The sequence below is a fragment of the Cupressus sempervirens genome, chromosome 4, assembly GCF_028749045.1.
Source record: "Cupressus sempervirens isolate cs-2001-9-10 chromosome 4, ASM2874904v1, whole genome shotgun sequence".
Classification (NCBI taxonomy): domain Eukaryota; kingdom Viridiplantae; phylum Streptophyta; class Pinopsida; order Cupressales; family Cupressaceae; genus Cupressus; species Cupressus sempervirens.
This window is the reverse complement of record NC_143121.1, coordinates 347,359,979-347,381,675: the sequence shown is the minus strand read 5'-3', so window position 1 is coordinate 347,381,675 and position 21,697 is coordinate 347,359,979. Positions and strand designations below refer to the sequence as shown.

The 21,697-nt window shown below is 37.4% G+C and overlaps 2 protein-coding genes across 5 annotated transcripts in view; one reads left to right on the top strand and one right to left on the bottom strand.

Annotated features, from left to right (window-relative positions):
- LOC149561457 (Transducin family protein / WD-40 repeat family protein) overlaps positions 1-21,697 on the bottom strand; it is a 175,252-nt gene that overhangs the window by 99,685 nt on the left and 53,870 nt on the right. The gene's annotated exons all lie outside the window — the stretch shown is intronic.
- On the top strand, positions 555-20,468 carry LOC149561458 (uncharacterized). Its single transcript, XM_089824161.1, has 3 exons — positions 555-874; positions 979-1,214; positions 20,390-20,468. The coding sequence occupies exons 1-3, from the start codon at positions 644-646 to the stop codon at positions 20,466-20,468; spliced, it is 546 nt and encodes a 181-aa protein (XP_089680287.1). The 5' UTR covers positions 555-643.

Genomic DNA, 21,697 nt, shown 5'->3' with positions numbered 1-21,697 from the left:
GACATGAGGGTTGACCTCGAGGAGAACCGAAAGGAATGGATTGCAAAGGGTTGCACCATCATGACTGATGGTTGGACCGATTGGAGGAATAGAACACTCCTTAATTTTCTTGTATCTTGTGGAGGTGATTGATCATTCTACTTTCCTACATACATAATTGTAAATTTTGATTTGTTGAATGCTAATTTGTTAATGATCCATTTAATATTATAATTCGTTGTTTTGTTACTTGTAGGATATACCATGTTCATAGAATCCATTGATGCTTCCGCACATGTGAAAAATGCCACATATTTATGTGAGGCTATTGAGGAAGTTATAGCAGAGGTGGGGGAACAAAATGTGATCCAAGTGGTGACGGATAATGCAGCAAATTATGTTGCAGCAGGTAAACTTTTAACTTTTCAAGTTTTGAAAATAAATTTATTTGAATTTTGAAATTTGAGTTTCTAATTGACTTAAAATTGTTGTAGGTAAACTTTTGATGGAAAGGCATCCCACCATATTTTGGTCCCCTTGTGCGGCACACTGCATTGACCTCATTTTGGAGGAAATTGGCAAACTTGAGTTTGTCAAGTCATGTGTGGAAAGGGCAAAAAACATATGCAAATTCATTTATAATCATGCATTTGTCCTTAGCACAATGAGGAAGTACACAAAAAGCAAGGAGTTAGCTCGCCCAGGTATCACGAGGTTTGCCTCGAATTTCATCACCTTGCAGTCCTTGTTGACATCAAGGGATGGATTGAGGAGCATGTTTGTTGGGCAGGAGTGGATTTGCTCTTCCTATGCTACGACCACTGTAGGGTTAGATGTGGCAGATTGCATATTTGATGAGGATGGTTTTTGGAAACCCGCTAGAGAAATCCTTAAGGTAAATTTATTGCAATTTAACATTTAGCATTTTGCTTTTACTTTAAGTTATATTATTTTATATTTAAGTTTTGACTCAAATTTTTTGTTTTACTTTATATGTAGGTCACTGAGCCCCTTGTAGCTTTGCTACGAACTGCTGATGGGGAGAAGCCCTCTATGGGCTACATTTATGAGGGCATGGATAGGGCCAAGGAGGCCATCAGAGCCCAATATGCAGGAGTGCAGGAGAGGTATGGCCCTATTTGGGACATCATCGATAGGCGATGGCAGAATCAGCTCCATCGACCCATCCACGCAGCAGCTTACTATCTAAATCCAGCATTTCGTTTCCGTCCTGAGTTCAAGGCAGATGCGGAGGTTCTCACTGGCTTATACACAGTGATTTAGAGATTGAGTAGCAATGAAAATAGCGCTACTGCGATTGTTGAGCTAGACCAGTTCAACAATAAGGAGGGGCCACTTTTCTCTGGCAGGATGGCCATAAATGCTCAAACAACACTACAGCCAGGTAAAAATTAAATAATATATTCAATGTTCATGAATCTAGATTCTAAACTTAAAGTTGATTATATAATGCATTAATTTTAGAGTTGTAATTTGTAAATGAGACTAATTGTTTTTGTTTTTTCCTTATTTCAAATAGATGGTGGCAAATGTTTGGGGCCACAACCCCAAACCTTCAAAAAATTGCCATCTGCATTCTGAGTCAGCCGAGTAGCGCTTCTGGATGTGAGCGCAGTTGGTCCATGTTCGAGCACATCCACTCAAAGAGGAGAAACAGGTTGACAGTGCAGAGGTTGAATGATCTTGTCTTTGTTCATTACAACCTTCGTCTTAGGATCAGACAGATCTTGGGCGCTGACTCCTCTCCGACCATTCTGGAGGAGATTGATCCAGAATCAGAGTGGATCACAGAGAACGTGAACCTAGTCTTCACTGAGGAAGACCGCACGTGGGTTGACCAAGTGGATGTAGAGGTTAAGGTCGTGGCCAGGGCAGAGGAGGCAGCTAGAGCACGTTCAGGCATTGGTAGACGCACACGCGCACGCACAGACGCAGGCCCTAGCGACGTTATTCATGAGCCCATTGCCCATGCAGGGGACATGGCTCGGCGGTCCTCTAGGACCTACCTCACACGCGTTTCTCATAGGCAAACTGGATACTCAGAGGCTGAGGTTGAGGCTGCAGCAGAGCTAGAGGATGATGATGAGGATGATGAGGCTTGAGCTGGAGCCTTGTTTTTATATTTTGTTTACACTGTATAGATATTGATAGTGATACTGAATCACTGATAGACATATGTTTCAAACTTTCATGGATCTTCATCTTAGATTTATACATACATTTATGATTTGATGTCTTATAGATCTTCATGATTTCATCTTACTGATTCTATGATTTGAATCATTATGATCATTTGATTTTTATTTACTTCAGCTAGCATACAATTTACATTTTAGTACATAATGATAACATAGTTACGTATGTGATGGATTTTATGTTTCATGTTTATGTATGTTAGATTCTATTTGATGATGTTATAGTGTTTTTAAGTTATATTCAATAAAGGGTGCATGAAATAAGTCTTAAATTGTTAAAATCTTTACATTTAAAGGGGTTTTTCAAATTTGCCGATTCATCACCGATTCACCCCCGATTCACGATTCGATTCGGCTGTGCCGATTCCGATACAATTCCGATTCACGTTACTTTGATATAAATATACATATATAAATATAAATATACATATAATTTGTCGAAATAAATCCCTAGACTAAACATAAAATGGAATGTTTGAAATTTGAATTACTTTCAATAGCTCTATCCACAAGAATGATCCAAAAATAGCTTGTGAGAAGTAGTGGTTTGTTACGAACATTTGGATATCTTGAGCTTCATCATACACTTCTTTAACCCAAGCTATTTTAGTACCCAACATCTATTGCATGAGGTTGAGTAAATGTACAACACAAGGACTCCAAAATATATGCAGTAGTGTCTCAACTAGCCTACCAACTTCTCTACAGTTTTTTGCATTGTCCATTACAATTTGGACAATGTTTTAAGGAGTTACTTCATTAATGGATTGTATAAGAATGTCAGCAATAAATTGTGAATCTTTCGCTTGGCCTTTACAATCAACAACGTTTACAAACATTGCCCCTTTAGGGGGCATTGCAGTCACATTAAGGGTCTATTTTTTGCATCCTTCCACCCATCAGAAATAATGGATAAACATGTCTCTTTCCATGAGGCAGTTATGGGAGATAATGAAGCTTCAATATGTTTGATCTCCTTTGTCAAATAAAGTGGTACGAACCTTCTCATAACCTGGGCATGTGTACCCCTTTCGAGCTTCATTTATTTTATTACCATGTCTTACCAATAGAGTGAGTGGAGGACATTGATTAATAAACCATTTGCATAGAGGCACCTAGAAATCGCTTAGTTAGCAATATATCTAGCATCATTAATATGCCACCCACAATGGTCCTCTTGCTCTCTTTGGATAACTAGCCTCATCTTCATTTCTTCTCATATATGGATGGCTTTCTATCACAATATCAAGAGAAGCACTAGGTGTATGACTATGAGCTAATGAAGCATGTGAAATCTGTGAGCCCCTTCCTTTAAGCAATGGATGCCCCAGCCTACTTTCAACCCTTGCATCTGCTTCCTCTTTTTCCTTAATATATGTTGCTACTTTAGAAGCTAGTATATGTACATTATCTTTTCCTCTACAAGATTTGATTCCCTTTCATGAATTGCACACAAGTGCCCTTACAATCGATTGTAGGAACTTGTAAACTGCACACAATACCCGAGTCATATCTAAATACATGTCCCTCTACCTGGAACATGGTCTAATATTTTCACATGCATCCATAATGGTGAGTTGGGTCGACAGTGAATGGAGTAGTGCCTGCCATGATAGATTTGAATAGTTGCTATAACCTATAACAGTAGGACCCTGCAATTTAGAGAGAAAAGCTTTTAAAACAAATAATTTCAATAGTGAAATTTGAAATAAAAAATATTTAATAAACTAAAAGTTTAAAACTAATCATAAAATAGTAAATACCAAATAAAAAAATGTAAATACTATTTCACTTCCTAAACAATACCATTGCTCCTAAACCATGGAATCATTTTTAGATCGATGTTTTGGAAAACAGTACAATCCACACATGAAATCTCAAAGAAAATTTTGAAGTAAAAGGTTTTTATCTGCAATAAAAACCCATTATAAACAATTCAATTTGATTGTGTCTTTGCAATATTAGCTGACTGGTCTAACGTGATTAAATTTGGCTACTCAAACCTAAGATACCGATTCATTGGGATTTTACCCAGATGCTAATTTTGGTGAGCACAGATGCACTGATGCGTCCAAGTTTTGCATTGATGTGCCCAGGAAGTTTATCTTGGGATTGAAGGTGCTCTCAGGATGCACTGAAGAGCATCTAGACAGAACCCACAATCCCAAGATGCACTTCCTAGGCGCATCCTGAGAGCATCCAAATAACACCTACAACCAAAAGACCTTTTGGACACCCAAAGTCACTTAAGTGACTATTTTTGCATGTGTCCAATTGCTTTTTTTTAATTCTTTTTTTGCTCCTTTTTTCCCTTAAACCCTAAAATGGCCCTAAAAGAGGTCATTCATTGTTCATTCTTCTCATTTTATTTGCAACTAGGCTCTCTTCTCATTTGCTCTCTATTTTGGCATTTTGAAAGCAAGGCCATTATTTTTGAAGAGGACCATTCGTAGCATGTCAAATAGCTTCTACAAAGGACTTTCTAAGTATTTAAGGTAAGCATTTGATCCCATTCATGATTTTTTTTACTGATTTTTTTTGAGAGGATGAATTTTTCATGGTACTCTTAAGGTAGGGATTTGGTGACTCCTTAGCGTTGGAGCCCTTAAATATTGCAATTGAATTTGTGCGGTTGGATTAGGACAATAGATCCTAGCAGCATTTCTCACCATAGTTTTCCCATGGAATCCCATGTGAAATTTTGTGTCATCTCTTTTTGTGGTGGTATATTCCTTTTTAACACAATAAAACTTGATTTGAATCTTATAACCACAACTAATATTATACACATGCTTTTTATTCATTAGGGTTAGATGGGAACATATAATTATCTCAAATTGATAAAATAGACTATATCTATATTACTACCTAGTATTCAATCACATCGGGATTTGAGGAAGAAAGAATAATAGGTCTACTTGAAGTCATCCCCATATGAAGCCCAAGAGCAGAAATTAACCCTCTTGACCCCATGGCAAGCACATAAGTCCACTTGGGTGCTTGTATCTACTTTCCCTATTCATACATCATTCATTTGAGTCAATAGTCAATCATCTAAGAGTTGGGAGAGGAGATTGCAATAGGAAACTTGTAATCTATCTACCTAAGCCTAAGAGAAGACATTCACCCACTTGGCCTCAACAGCAGGCACATTGGACATCGACTTGGAATGGCCTACTTAGATGGTGATCTTAGAATTGCTTTTCTTTCTTATACTTCCATAGGGGCATTGTAATCTACCTATCTAATCCCAAGAATAGGCATTCACCCTCTTTCCCTTAGTGCCAGGCACATTGGACATCCACTCAAGATAGTCTACTTGGCGGTAATCTTATAATTTCCCCCCTTCCTTACAACTCCTCACATTCCCTATGAGATTGGTTATGAAGCTTACAAATAGATTCATATTTGCATACATGAATATTACAATCTTTTTCTTATATAGATAGATAGATAGATAAGCTATTTTATTGTCATTACAGAATTTATCTTCCAATCAATATATATGTATAAGATTTAATCATGATTGCTAACTCAAAGTACATATGACAAATATATGCCTTAAAGGTAGCTGATTTGCTATTAATGGTTTGAGATAATAAATCTGGATCTCGTTTCTTTATTTATCACTGCATGTATGTCAGTCTCTTCTGATGCTCTTCGAGTCATCCTCTCTATTTCTTAAATATACCTTTTCTCACATTGGAAGGTTGTTCCTTTTGGTGCATATCCCTCTTCGAAGAGTGGCATCTATTTACGTGCCCATTACTCTAATATGTTGTTTTTAATTAGGACTTGACTTTTTTACCAGATTGCTACCTCACTAACCCTTAATGATTGCTGGTTCCTCATTGGTTAGTTAATGATTGTCATCTTATGCCATCATCATTTTTTATTAGATAATTGTTGTCTTTAATTGTAGATTGTTATCTTCATTATGGAGTTTCCTGCTAATTAGGTGATTGTTGGACAGGTCTCATTTCAGAAAATCATGAAGTCTTCGGTTAAGATGATTTTCTTAATGCATTTTAGGTTTAGGGGATGGCAATCTAGCTCTCATAATGATCCTTCTTATTTCATCACTTGTCCTCTATTATGATTTTCTCGTTAGGGAGGCCTTGATGTACTTTGTATTGAATGAAGATATTCCCCAAATTCATTTTTTTCTGTTCTAGCATTCAGATTTTGAGGTGATCTAGTCCTTTCATAAATTTGTACATGACATGTTCAATGATATTCCAAACTTCTAACCACCACTGTATTAGAATATCATAATGTTTCTTTAATTGGTCATCTTAGTTAGTCTTTGGTTTGTTCGGTAGTTTCTCTTTACATCTTTAGTTCACAATTGTTTCTTTTAAAGCATCGTCTTTGTAAATCTATATGAGTTTTCATCTCCTATGTTTAATACAACAATTGCAACAACATCGATTTATCATAACAATGTATCAAATTAGGTCAATGGGATTTCATAAAATTTGACAAATTTTTTAAGAAAAAATCGAGCCTCTTTTGATCTGGATTTTTTTCAAGAAATTTGTTTTTTTGATTTTTTGAAATAAAAATCATTAGAGTTGTTTTATGAAATTTTTGGTCTGTCATCTGATGGGGACACAACCCAAGACAAAATGGACACAACAGAAAGGGAAAATTATATTAACTGAGAAAATAAGCTAGTACAACAGTACAGGAAAATAAACTTCAAAACATGCCCTAAGGGATTCCAATAGCATAAATCTGGAGATAATTTCTCCTTTCAGTACCTCCTCTCAAACTCCACTCCGAACTGCCTTTTACAATGCCAGAAATCTCCTTAAATAGACCCCGAAGGGTTAAGGACTAGGAGTACATTCTAGAAAGTGCTAGTAGGCATCCACCGACCAAATAGAAGGTTCCGGAAGCTGCGGTAGAAGTTGGCGCAAATCTAGAAGAATCTAGAAATGGTAACCAAACTTCCGAGAGGCATAACTTTTGAACCGTAGCTCTGATTGACGAACCGTTTACATTTCCGGAAAGCTCTCGAAGCACTCTATAGCCCTATGGACCAGCTTCGCTCGTCCCCCATTTTTCGGCCCTTTTCGAGGTCATTTAATGCCCCTAACCTGACTTTGAAGCATTCTTAGGAGGTCTCCAAAACCCGAAAAACTGCAATAACTTTCAAACCGTGGGGCCTTTTGACCTGATTCTTTTTCTAGAATGCTCTAAATCACAATTACATTCATCTGGCCAATTCACACCTTCTAGGTCACCAAAATGATGGCCAAATTGCATGCTCCTATTTTTTCGGGATTTTCTAGCACACTGATAGTTGAATTGTGAGAGTTGGAACCTTTATTTGACCCAAATGGATATCCAAAAATGTAAAGACATGAAACAGAAACTAAGTCTAAGTACATTTTTTTGGGTGACACAGGATTGCCCTTATACCTCTGGATGCTCCTGCATCATCATCAAAGGTTTTTTCTAAAAATCTCAAGCCTATTTGAGGGTATTGATTGCAAGATTTCTTGGTTTAGGCAAAAGTCTTTGATTTTCAAAGGTTGCATGTGAGTTGCATGTCCTTGCATGTTGCTTGCATGTGCATTTTGTTACTCGCATGTACCTGAATATATTGTTTTAACATGCGAAGTCTTGTGTTCTTCCCCATAAAAATCTTTTTAATGGGTTTTCATAATTTTTTCCCTTAAAAATTTATCTAATGGGTTTTCATAATCCCTCAAAAACTTTCTAATTCTGTAATTCGCAAAGTTGTGTGGGATTCATTTGTGGGTTTATAGTTTGTTCCTCAAATGGTGGGTTTATAATTTTTTCCTACAAAATTATCTCTTGGGTTTATAATTTTTCCCTCACAAATTATCTAGTAGGTTTATAATTTTTTTCCTCATTTATTATTTGTTAGGTTTTATCATTATTCCTCGAAAACGAAGCTTTGTATTGTCTTCTTCTAATTGATTTTCCACCTCAAAACCGTGCACATTTTTTCTGATTTTTCTCTTTTAAAATGTGGCTTTTTGCAGTCTATTTTGGGGCATCATGTTCATCTACACAGTTTGAAGTGTTTGTCGATTTTCCTCAAAATCATGCTACTTGTTCTCAGTGTTTGTCTATCTCCAAGGAAGAGAAACTTCATTATCTAACATCAAGTTGGATATTTTTGTGATGATTTTTGGTCAAATGTTTTGTTGATTCTGGAAGGGTTAGTGGCAGAGTCAGTGGCAAGTTCTCTCTTTTTGCAAAGCTTTCTAAAGAAGGGAGCAACCTTCTCTGTTCTTTTTTGGACAGATTTCAGCTTCTAGGTCATTTACATTTTGTAGATCCAAGGAGGATCTCAACAGAAGCAAAATGTTTTAAAGAATTTGTAACCAAAATGTTAAGTATATCTAATCAAATAACCTTCAGATCTAATAGTACACACCGTACTTCCTCTTCTTATCATAATATATCTTCAGACTAGCATCAGATTATATATATATATCTCTTCCTAAAGGAGCCGGCTACTTCTCATGAAGAAACTCTATAATGTTTAACTAAACTAAAACATAGTTAAGTGTTATAAATTTTGTCTTCCTAGATCGCCAACTTAGAAGAGGTTTAATTAATGCTAGTTTAGGAAGGGATATGTCCCTTTTAGGGACATACCCTATAGCAAGGATATATAGGAGGGTTATTGGTGCAGTTAGAGAACACACAGAAACAATTAAGTCTGCTCTTCTAAGCACCAATACCCTGCAATTAAAGATCAAAAGGTACTCTTAGTCACAAGGTTAATTATTACTTATTCTATCAGCATAAGAGAAGTTCGGTGTTCTTCATATATTACACCATTAAGGTTAATTTCTCAACAATATATTACACTGATCTATTTGCAGATATAATTCTTAGATCAGAATTATAAGTGTAAACTTCATCATATTCAGAACGTAGAAAATCATTGTCAGCAATCAAAGAAAGAAAAAGATGTCTGATTCAAAGAATTTTTAGAATCTTTACATGGTATCAGAGCTCTAGTAGTCAAACTTAGGCTCTGCAAATTCAGTTATCAAACTCTATATATATCTAGCAACTATCTTCTATCTTCAATGGCATACACAATCAAACCTAAGGACAAGTTTGATGGGAAAGAGCACTTTGAAGCTTGAAAATTCAGAATCATGATGATTCTTGAAGAGAACGATGTAAAACAATTCGTTGATGGAGCATCCAAACAACCCCTAGTTGAACCTCACAAATCTATCTAGAGCAGAGGAAATAGAAAAGCTATTCAAATCATCTTGGATGGAGTAAAAAATGATATTGTATCTATGCTTACAAAACATCAAACTACCTTTGATATGATGAATGCATTACGAAATACATATGAAATAAACAATGCAACTAGGGTTCTTGCACTAAAAAGGCAACTGAATCACATTCAGATAAAGAAAGGAGAATCGATAAATTCTTACTTCCTAAGAGTTGTCGACAATAGAGATGAACTATCAAGTATAGGAACCACCATTAGTGACACAGAATTAACACCTATGGCTATAGATGGATTGCCAGATTCCAAAAGAAAAGAGAACCAAGTTAGAACCCTTTGGGAGGAAAGGTAATTTTGTAGGGTATAGTGAAACATCTAAGGCATATAGGATTTTCATATTGGACAGAAAAGTATTGAACTTAGTAGGGATGTAATCTTTGAAGATCTTGCATTCAAAAGAGCCATAAGTTCTGTTGAACCTTCTCCTTTATCTAGTTCTGAAAGAAATAGTGAATCTCGGTCCCAGAGGGAGAAATTAGAAGAAATTGAAGATGAAATTCAAAATATGACCTTAAAGAAAATTCAAAGAAAAAACCACTTTGGGCCATTAAAACAATTGAAGCAGCTCAAGACTTTGTTGCACCTTCCATAACAATCAGAGAAAGCAAAAGACCTAAAAGATTTTCTAGTTATACAGCAAACATGAGTGATTTATCCAAAACAGAACCAACAAATCCTTCTGATGCTATTAAACATACAGCTTGGAAAGAAGCTATGACAGAAGAACACCAATTTATTATGAAAAATGATGTTTGGAAAATTGTTCCAAGACCTAATGGAAAATCTGTTGTTTCTTCCAAGTGGATAATTAAAATAAAGCATGCTGCTAACGGTAGTATTGAGAAGTATAAAGCCAGATTTGTAGCCAGAGGATTTTCTCAAAAAGAAGGGATTAATTATGAAGAAACCTTTGCTCCTGTTGCTAGATATACCTCTGTAAGAGCAGTTTTAGCAATTGTCGCATCAAAAGGATGGAAGATGCATCAGATGGATGTAAAAACAACATTCCTAAACGAAAAGATTTCAGAAGAAGTATATCTGGAGCAACTGGAAGGATTTGAAACTCATGATCCTAACGTTTTTGTTTGCAAACTCAAGAAAGCTCTCTATGGGCTTCAACAGGCTCCCACGGCCTAGTATGAAAGAATTGATAAGTATCTCACCAGCTTAGGATTCTCCAAGAATGAAGTTGATCTAAATTTATATTATAAAAGAGATAAAGATGATATGGTAATTCTGATACTATATGTCGATTTACTAATAATAGGTGATGATCATCTCATAGATCAATGCAAGAAAGATCTAAGTAGAGAATTTAAAATGAAAAATTTGGGACTCCTTCATTACTTCCTAGGACTGGAAGTACGACAAAATTCTCACAGTATCATACTTAATCAAGGAAAGTATACATCAGACATTTGAAGAGATTTGGAATGTGGAATTGCAAACATATGTCTTCTCCAGTGGAGACTAATCTACATAAACTTAAACAAGCAGCAATAGAATCACCTTCCATAGATTCTACTCTCTATAGACAGATGATTGGCTCCCTTATGTACTTGGTAAATACAAGACTGGATATTTGTTATGCAGTTAAAGCCTTAAGTTAGTTGTAAGAACCCCAAATAGGCTCTACGCTGATCACTGTTTGTTTCCCTGGGTGTAATGATTGTTTTTGGTTTGTTTTTTGAATGTTTTAAGCTATTTTTGGGTTTTTGAGTTGATGAAAAGAAAATACAAATATTGAAAACTAATCTTACCTAAAATTATAACTCAAATCTGGTTATAATGCTAATCAAATTCATTTATTCGGATGGCTCCTAATGTATGTACAATACTTATTGTTGGAAGAATACATTAAAAACATCATCATTAATAGTTGAAAACAACCTAATTTTTGTCTCCAATATGCAACCACGCTGCTGGTTGCTTCCTCCTTGGGCAGCGCCTATCAAAAACCGCAATATTAAATCTCTGATTTTTAATTCACTGTAGCGCTGTACTGTTCACAGCACTGTAGCTGCTGTTATAACCCCTTCCAACCTGTAAACAGATTCATCCACTTTTTCCCTACTGAAACACAATATTGACTCCAGAATGAAGTCAACTCACAGGCAAAATTCAAGTGATATTTCACAACCTCAAATTGCATCAACTCTGAAGATACTACGTTCTCCACAGTCTGAATTCTTCTCAAACTTGTAGAAACCCTTGTTGCCACAACTTCAAGAAATTTCACAAGGCAAATTTTTTAAGCAATTCTCATAACCTGCTCTTGAAGGAAGACAAGGTTTGTTTATAAGGACTCCTCAACTCCAGAATGAGTGTCCACGCTCAATGTGGGATAAAAGATATAATAATAACATAAAAAATGTTATTACATTAAAACTTAGAAAACCCTTTTTAATTTTCCATAAGCTTGGACCCACAATTAATTGAAACGATGGCCCCTTTTATGATATCATAACCCTCACTTAAGTTATATATTATAACTTAACAATATAGGCTCAAAACCAATAATGTTTATTTTAACTAAATAAACATTAATATCTCTATTATTACTCAACATTTTTGAATGTCGTTTGGACTGGGAGCTAACATGATAGAACTGCATATGACCATACCCCTTTTCTAAAAATAGCAGGGGTCTATCTTTATAACTCCAAAACTGCTAAAAATAGCCTGACCAAGCCAAACTCAAAGGAAAACTCATCATAAACAAACTCTGGCAACCCAGAAGAGTACTCTGCTCTGGTCCTTGGAGGATCTCCACACCAAGGTGACCCTCTATCCAATCTTATTAGCCTACGAGGGTCTCTGATAGGCTAATCACCAGCTAAAGTGATGTCTCTAGCTAGAAGGGGACATCACAGTCCGCCCTCCTTGAAATTGCTTGTCCTAAAGCAATCTCAACTCTGGATGTTGTAAAATCTCCTCGCTCTCCCAAGTAGCATCCTCTACCAGCAAATCCTTCCACTTCACCAAATATTCTCGGATGGTACGTTTCCTCAAGTTCCTCTCTCTAAAATCAATGATAGCCTCCGATATCAAAACAAGTTTTCCCTCATCATCCAAGGGTGGTAGTACTGTAGAAGGCACAATATGATGCCCTAGCGCCTTTTTGAGGCGTGACACATGAAAAACATTGTGCACCTTGCTCTCCGTCGGCAAGTCTAACTCATAAGCCACCTCTCCCACTTTTCTGATAATCCTAAATGGACCATAGTATCGTGGCTTGAGTTTCTCGGCACCACTCTTCTTGAGAGTGGATTGACGGTAAGGTTGCAACATAAGATACACCATGTCTCCAACCTCAAAAGTCCGCTCAGTCCTCTTCTGATCTGCATACTGCTTTTGCAGATTTTGTGCCTTAGTTAGATTATCCTTGAGAGTCTTAACAAGGTCTTGACTCTCCTGTAACAAATCACCTGCACTGGGCACTCTACTGTCACTCAAAAGCAGATCCATAAAATTGGGTGCCTCATACCCATACAGGGCCATAAAGGGTGACATTTGAATAGACATGTGATAAGTGGTATTGTAGCAATACTCACAAAGATAAATCCACTTTACCCATGCCCTCTGTTGCCCTGCTATATAATTTCTGAGATATCCCTCCACCCATTTGTTTACTATCTCTGTTTGACCATCTGTCTGAGGGTGGTAGCTAGTACTCGGAGTGAGCTCTGTCGCACACAACCTGAATAGCTCCTGCCAAAAGTGACTCATAAACCTGTTGTCTCTGTCACTTACAATGCTCCGAGGTAAGCCATGTAATCTGAATATCTCTTTGAAGAACAACTCTGCCACCTGTGTAGCAGTGTATGTAGCAATGATCGGAAAGAAGTGTGCAAACTTCGTAAGGCGATCCACAACCACATATATGCAGTCTCTGCCTTGGGCTCTAGGCAGTCCTGTGATGAAGTCCATAGACAAACACTCCCACTTCCTATCAGGAATCGGAAGTGGCTGAAGTAAACCGGCTGGATAGGAGTGTTCTTGCTTATTCTGCTGGCAAGTGGAACACTCCCTAACATATTGAAGTACCTCTGCTTTGAGCCCTTTCCATGTGAATTGCTCTCTAATCTGTCGGTATGTCTTGTAGAAACCAGGATGTCCTGCCATAGGTGAATCATGAAAAGATTTCAAAACCACCCTCCTCACTACTGATCCTGGGACCAAAAATATTCGTCCTTTGTAAATGATGAGCTCATTCACAAGGGTGTATCTGCTGTCCTGAATAGTCCCATCTATGAATCCAGCTGCCCAAGTGTCCTTTGCATACTCTGCAAGGATCAAGTGTCTCCAATCCTCCGATATGTCTGTCAGTAAGCTCAAATGGGGCCTACGTGATAAGGCATCAGCAACTACATTCTGTGTCCCCTTAAAATATGTAATGTCAAAGTCATAGGACTGTAACTTGCTCACCCACTTTTGCTGCCTATCATTGAGATCTCGCTGCCCCAAAAAGTGTCTTAGGCTATTATGGTCGGTTTTGATACAAAATTTGCTACCTACCAAATATTGCCTGAATTTGGCCAAAGCATGCATAATGGCTAACATCTCCTTATCATATATGCTGAAGCTCCGCTCTGGCCCTCTCAATTTCCTGCTCTCATAAGCAATAGGGTGCTTCTCCTGCATAAGCACCGCTCCAATGCCCTCTCCGAAAGCATCACAATGTAGCTCAAAAGGTTTGCTGAAATCTGGTAATGCTAACACTGGGCAATAAGTCATCAACCCCTTAAATTTCTCAAAACACTCCTGTGCTTCAAGAGTCCACAAGAAAGCTCCCTTTCTCATCAAATCTGTCAAGGGTGTCGCATGCCTGGAATATCCATCCACAAACCTTCTGTAGAAACCACATAGTCCTAGAAAGCCCCTCAACTGTGTAAGGTTCACCGGTGAAGGCCACTCCACAATGGCACGAATCTTTTCAGGATCCATGCACACGCCCTCTGCACTGATGATGTGACCCAAGTACAACAAGTCTGTCATGCCCAAATCACACTTCGACTCCTTTGCATACAAGGATTCTCTGTCCAATATACCCAGCACCGTGTCCAAGTGAACCAAGTGCTCCTCCCAAGATCTACTATATACCAAGATATCATCGAAGAAGACAAGTACAAATCTCCTCAACTGAGGATGGAAAACCCTATTCATTGTTGCTTGAAAAGTAGCAGGTGCGTTAGTTAGCCCAAATGGCATAACTACAAACGCAAAATGGCCACAATGACATCTAAAGGCTGTCTTCTCGATATCCTGCTCTCTAACTCTGATCTGGTGATAACCTGATCTCAAATCTATCTTTGAGAAGAAGCAAGCTCCATGAAGCTCATCTATCAACTCATCGATCCTGGGAATGGGGTATCTGTTTTTAATCGTCTTCCTATTAAGCACTCTGTAATCAATGCACATCCTCAATGTCCCATCCTTCTTCTTTACTAACACCACTGAAGAAGCAAAAGGAGACTTACTTGGTCTAATGTGGCCCATAGCAAGTAACTCCCTTATGGTTTTCTCAATTTCATCCTTCAACCTCTTCGGATGCCTGTAAGGTGTAATCATGATGGGCTTAGCCCCCTCCTCTAACTCAATGATGTGCTCAATACCTCTGTCTGGTGGTCTACCTGGTGGAATGTCACTGAACACCTTAGAGTGTTTAACTCTAAGCTCCTGAATATCAGGAGGATATTCAATCTTATGCTGTCCCTGCTGTGATGGCATCAACATGCACTCTGCTGCCCACTCTACTTGATCATGTCGAATCAATCTAGCCATTCTACGAAAAGAGACCATCCTGAGATCACTGTCCCTGATTGCCTTAAGAATATGTGTCTTCCCATTCACTTTAAACCTCATCTCCATCTCCTTGAGGTTAAGAGTGAACTCACCAATATCGTGCAACCAACTCATCCCAAGAACTATATCTGTATCTCCCATAGGTACCACATAAAAATCTGCCTTCAAGTCATAATTATTAACTTTCAATGGGAGTCCAGTGATCCTACGATCACATTTGAGGACATAGCCATCCGCTACCCTCACTCTAATTCCCCCAAACTCCTCTGTTTGTATGCCACGCTTCTCCACCATCCTAGCATCAATGAGATTATGAGTGGCACCTGTATCAACCAAGGTTATGACTCGCTGTCCAGCAAGTACTCCTCTCATCCGGAATGACCCTTCTTGCTTAATACTAGTGAGACGAGCTTCCCTAAGTTGCCCATCTCCTTCCCCATCCTTGGACTCCATTTTAGACAAGTTTTCAGCCTTGTCTTCCTCTTTTTCACCATCTATTTCCTCTATATCAGACTACTGATCTGAATTATCTGATTCTGATTCCTCATAGTATGCCCACATAACTCTGTTAGCTTTTCCCTTTGGCCTAAGAGGACAATCATGGTTTGCATCATAGGGTCCCTTACAGTAGAAACATAATTTTTTCTTCCTCAAATCATTTAATGTTTCCCTGTCAAAAGGTGCTGGAGTTTTATCTTTAGAATCATTTTTAAAATCAGTCCTCTCTGGTTTTTTATAAAATGGTTTGTTATCCTTACTAGAAGATGCTCCTTTGGACTGAAATTTGTTTGTTGGGACTGCATGTTCCATACTTCTTGCCTTTTTCATCGCTTCCTGTAAAGAAATAGGATCAAATGCCTTTATCCAACCTCTCAGTGGTTCGGATAGGCCCTCAATGAAAAGAACTATCAATCTATGCTCTGAAATGTTTGGCACCATGACTGCCAACCGCTGAAATTCACCAATGAAATACTCCAAGTTGCCTGTTTGTTTCAGCTGTGCTAAGTCCCGGAAGTAAATCTCTAGATCTTTCTTGTCAAATCTTTCAACCAACCTATCCACGAAGTCCTGGTATTCTGTCACTTGGTTATGCTGAAGTGTTACCATACCATGGTACCACCAATCATGTGCTATTCCCTCCAAATGCAAGGTGGCATATTTGATAGCTTCAATCTCTGTCATTGGCCTCAGTGCCAAAAATGTGTCAAGCTTATGAATCCAAGCTTGAGCTGTCATCTTACCACTCCCATCAAATGTAGGCATAGTAAGCTTGCCTGTAGCCCTCTTCAGCTCACTATTTTGACCTCTAGGCCTCCTATCCTGTCTGAGTGACCTGTAATGCTCTCTCCTCTGATTTACAAAGCGTTCAAAGGTCATCCTCTCCCGAACCTACGGAGCTAATAATTCTCATTCATCATTTGCAGCCATGAGTGCATCTGCGAATATGGGGTCTCCTATCGCTTCCTCTACCGGAGCTTCTTCTGGCTCCTCCGGAACAAATGTAGGGCGTGTAAGCCTATCAGCTGTTCTGGAATGGTCCGTTGTGGTCTCTGATTACCTTTAGCACTCCTGTTATCTCCCTGTTCTCCCGGCTCCCCATTTTGTCTAACAGGTGGGTTCATCCTTTCTACCATAGTAGTGAGTGCCTGTAATGCCTGTGCCATCTGCTGCTGCCCTGTAACCATAGCACGGTAGAATTCTCTGGTATCCTGATCATCATTATTCCTCCTATTTCTAGGTGGACTACCATCATGCCTTTCTTCCATATTTCCTGTTTCCTGTAACTGTTCTCTTTCAATCAGAGCTCTCCTACGAGTATGGTACCTGTGTGGTCCAATTTCCGATGGCTGCATATGACTCCCCAAACCCTCAGGATGGCAGGAATGAGGCTCTGATACCAATGTAAGAACCCCAAATAGGCTCTACGTTGATCATTGTTTGTTTCCCTGGGTGTAATGATTGTTTTTGGTTTGTTTTTTGAATGTTTTAAGCTGTTTTTGGGTTTTTGAGTTGATGAAAAGAAAATACAAATATTGAAAACTAATCTTACCTAAAATTATAACTCAAATCTGGTTATAATGCTAATCAAATTCATTTATTCGGATGGCTCCTAATGTATGTACAATACTTATTGCTGGAAGAATAAATTAAAAACATCATCATTAATAGTTGAAAAAAACCTGATTTTTGTCTCCAATATGCAACCACGCTGCTGGTTGCTTCCTCCTTGGGCAGCACCTATCAAAAACCGCAATATTAAATCTCTGATTTTTAATTCACTGTAGCGCTGTACTGTTCACAGCACTGTAGCTGCTGTTATAACCCCTTCCAACCTGTAAACAGATTCATCCACTTTTTCCCTACTGAAACACAATATTGACTCCAGAATGAAGTCAACTCACAGGCAAAATTCAAGTGATATTTCACACCCTCAAATTGCATCAACTCTGAAGATACTACATTCGCCACAGGCTGAATTCTTCTCAAACTTGTAGAAACCCTTGTTGCCACAACTTCAAGAAATTTCACAAGGCAAAGTTTTTAAGCAATTCTCATAACTTGCTCTTGAAGGAAGACAAGGTTTGTTTATAATGACTCCTCAACTCCAGAATGAGTCTCCACGCTCAATGTGGGATAAAAGATATAATAATAACATAAAAAATGTTATTACATTAAAACTTAGAAAACCCCTTTTAATTTTTCCATAAGCTTGGACCCACAATTAATTGAAACGATGGTCCCTTTTATGATATCATGACCCTCACTTAAGTTATATATTATAACTTAACAATATAGGCTCAAAACCAATAATGTTTATTTTAACTAAATAAACATTAATATCTCCATTATTACTCAACATTTTTGAATGTCGTTTGGACTGGGAGCTAACATGATAGAACTGCATATGACCATACCCCTTTTCTAAAAATAGCAGGGGTCTATCTTTCTAACTCCAAAACTGCTAAAAATAGCCTGACCAAGCCAAACTCAAAGGAAAACTCATCATAAACAAACTCTGGCAACCCAGAAGAGTACTCTGCTCTGGTCCTTGGAGGATCTCCACACCAAGGTGACCCTCTATCCAATCTTATTAGCCTACGAGGGTCTCTGATAGGCTAATCACCAGCTAAAGTGATGTCTCTAGCTAGAAGGGGACATCACATTAGTTTATGTGTGAACTGAAGGAGATTCACCTAGTTGCGGTTAAACACATTATGAGATACCTACAAGGAACTCTTACTTTTGGACTCAAATATGAAAAAGTTGCTTTAGACTTGCATGGATTCACTGAGTCAGATTGGGGTGGAAGTGTTAAAGACAGAAAAAGTACTTCAAGATGTTGTATCAGTTTAGGATCAGCTATGATATCTTGGATATGCAGAAAGCAATCTTTTGTAGCTCAGAGCTCCACAGAAGCCGAATACATTGTAGCAGCGATGGCCTCTCGAGAAGCAGTTTGGCTAAGGAAGTTACTTGTGGGATTATTTGGGCAAGCCATGAATCCTACGATTATTCATTGTGATAATCAGAGTTCCATCAAGCTCTCAGTGAATCCAGTTTTCCATGACAGGTCCAAGCATATTGAAATTGCTTACCATTATGTAAGAGATATGGTAGACAGGAATTCTGTAAAATTGGAATACATTTGCACTGTAGATCAGACAGCAGACATACTCACCAAACCTCTATCTAGAGTGAAGATAAAACACTTCAAGAGGAGACTTGGTATGGTTGAGTTGTAATCCATTTGTACTCTCTTGATTATTAATAAAATAATTTTATTTTGTCAGGCTATTGACTGTTTTGGGCTCCACCATTTGAATTCATTATTTTAGAGGTGATGATCTTTGAAATGATGAACACTTGTATAAAAGGCATTATGAGAGATGACAATCTCTTAGATAATGTACTAAACAGTAGAGTTTTACTGTAAGATCTAGATGAGTTTTAGATAATATTGTGATGTTGAAATTGCTATGTTCATGAGTCACAAAATTGGATAAAGGAAGAATCTTAGTATTCTCCAGGTTTATCCTGCATTCTGGTAGATCTTAAACTCAAGATCTTGTTGAGATATAGAAATACCAATTTCTATGAATCACAACTTGGATAAATGAAGAGATTACTCTTTAGATTTATCCTGTATATTATCACTAGTAGCAGTGATTTGTCATATCACAGGTTTAGTAATATGACTTTGTATCATGTGTTCTATGATACCACATGCTAAGAAGAATCAGACAGATATAGAGTACTAATTCTTGCTTATTCATCTATATTGGTGTTGCTAGATATAACATCTCTCTATAGGATCATCAAGTTAAGAGGGAGTGTTAAGTATATCTAACCAGATAACCTACAGGTCTAATAGTACAGACAGTACTTCCTCTTCTTATCATAATATGTCTTCAGACTAGCATCAGATTATATATATCTCTTCCTAAAGGAGTCGGCGACTTCTCATGAAGAAACTCTATAATGTTTAACTAAACTAAAACATAGTTAAGTGTTATTAACTTGTCTTCCCAGATCGCTGACTTAGAGGAGGTTTAATTAATGCTAGTTTAGGAAGGGATATGTCCCTTTTAGGGACATACCGTTTAGCAAGGATATATAGGAGGGTTATTGGTGCAGTTAGAGAACACACAGAAACAATTAAGTCTGCTCTTCTAAGCACCAATACCCTGCAATTAAAGATCAGAAGATACTCTCAGTCACAAGGTTAATTATTACTTATTATATCAGCATAAGGGAAGTTCGGTGTTCTTCATATATTACACCATTAAGGTTAATTTCTCAGCAATATATTACAGTGATCTATTTGCAGATATATATAATTCTTAGATCAGAATTATAAGTGTAAACTTCATCATATTTAGAACGTAGAAAATCATTGTCAGCAATCAAAGAAAGAAATAGAAGTCTGATTCAAAGAATTTTCAGAATCTTTACACAAAATACAACAGCTAGACAATGATCATAAAGGGAAGGTATTAGAATATTATAACGTTTCTTTGAAGGTTATCTTAGTCTTTAGTTTATTAGGGAGTTTCTGTTTCTGTCTTTAGTTCACAATTGTTTCTTTTAGAAACATGAAACAGCGTCTTTATAAATCTATAAAAGGAGTTTCCCGGTTTCCGTTTCCTCTATTTAGTACAACAACATAGATTTACCATAACACACTAAACCACCTTTGTGGAGAAATAAAATGAGAGAGTGCGTGCTTTTAAATCTGAATCGAGGTTTGTAGGAAGACCTACTTTCAGGATTTAAAATGTGATGGACTAAAGAACAAAAACTATATAGTTCCTAACTTAAGTATGGTTTTACATGTTTGTTGAGACACAAACATAGAAAATGATTATTAATATTGGCTTCCTTTTAATCAAGTTGTCCAGGTGAAAAATTCTTCGGTAAATCCATATCCATGATACTACTAGTCTTAACAACAGCCATAAGAACAATTTTTTTGTGATGTCAAAAATAAATTAAAAATCTTCAGGACGATTTTTTTACCAAGATTAGTTGCTATTTAAACTGATTTGCTCAAGATAGGCCATTTTAGTATTCTACATTGAGGGGCTTAGCATTTACAACAGTGAAATATTTCTGCGATTTATAAAACTGAAGAAAAAAACCATCCCTCATCAAAGGGAGGCATAGGAGTGGAAGACATGTAATTGTATCTGAGTAAACACCTTAAAATTTGAACAAAACTGGATGTGTTAGCTGCACCAGATTCGCAAATATTTAATCCTTTGTAGATTCTTGGATCTTGTTTTCTCTTACATCAACATCAAAATCTTGTTGTCTTTCACTTTGTCTTTGACCAAGACACATTTCTCAGGTAAATCCGTACATTTTGCATCCCCTGTTATTATCTACATCACAAGAATTTTAGTAACATTAAAGTTCCTTCTTCTGAGGGCAGCTCCAAGTTAGAAAGATTTGGCATCTAGATCTGCGAAATTTTCATCAATGCCCCCTCTATTTATGGGTTTTCCTCGATTTCTATAGACTCGATAAGTAGGAGATAATTTCCTGATAGCAATATCACAATTCTATAGACTAATCGGATTTCTTTTTTTATTAGTACCAAGATATTATACATAGCTGTGGCTCCTGTATTTATTGATATTTTGGGATCAAATCTGCCTGAGTTGTTTGTTAGACATTTCTTATTCCTAGTATTTGGCTTATGGAAATCAGTCTTCAATGTCAAATTATAAGGCCAGATGACTTAACTTTGTGATTGGATTTCCATTTTGCAGATCCCCTTGGATTATTTGAGGACCGGGGACCATGGTTTGAAGTAGCCTCATCCCCTCTGTTTCCTATCCTACAAAGACTGCAAATGGGTTTGTCAAAGCTATTTGGACTTCCATTCCAGTTGTTT

Coding starts and splice junctions, on each gene's coding strand:
- LOC149561458 (XM_089824161.1), top strand. CDS start 644: ATGAGGAAGTACACAAAAAGCAAGGAGTTAGCTCGCCCAGGTATCACG. Junction 875..978: donor CCGCTAGAGAAATCCTTAAG/GTAAATTTATTG, acceptor CTTTATATGTAG/GTCACTGAGCCCCTTGTAGC. Junction 1,215..20,389: donor GCATTTCGTTTCCGTCCTGA/GTTCAAGGCAGA, acceptor TGTTTCTTTTAG/AAACATGAAACAGCGTCTTT.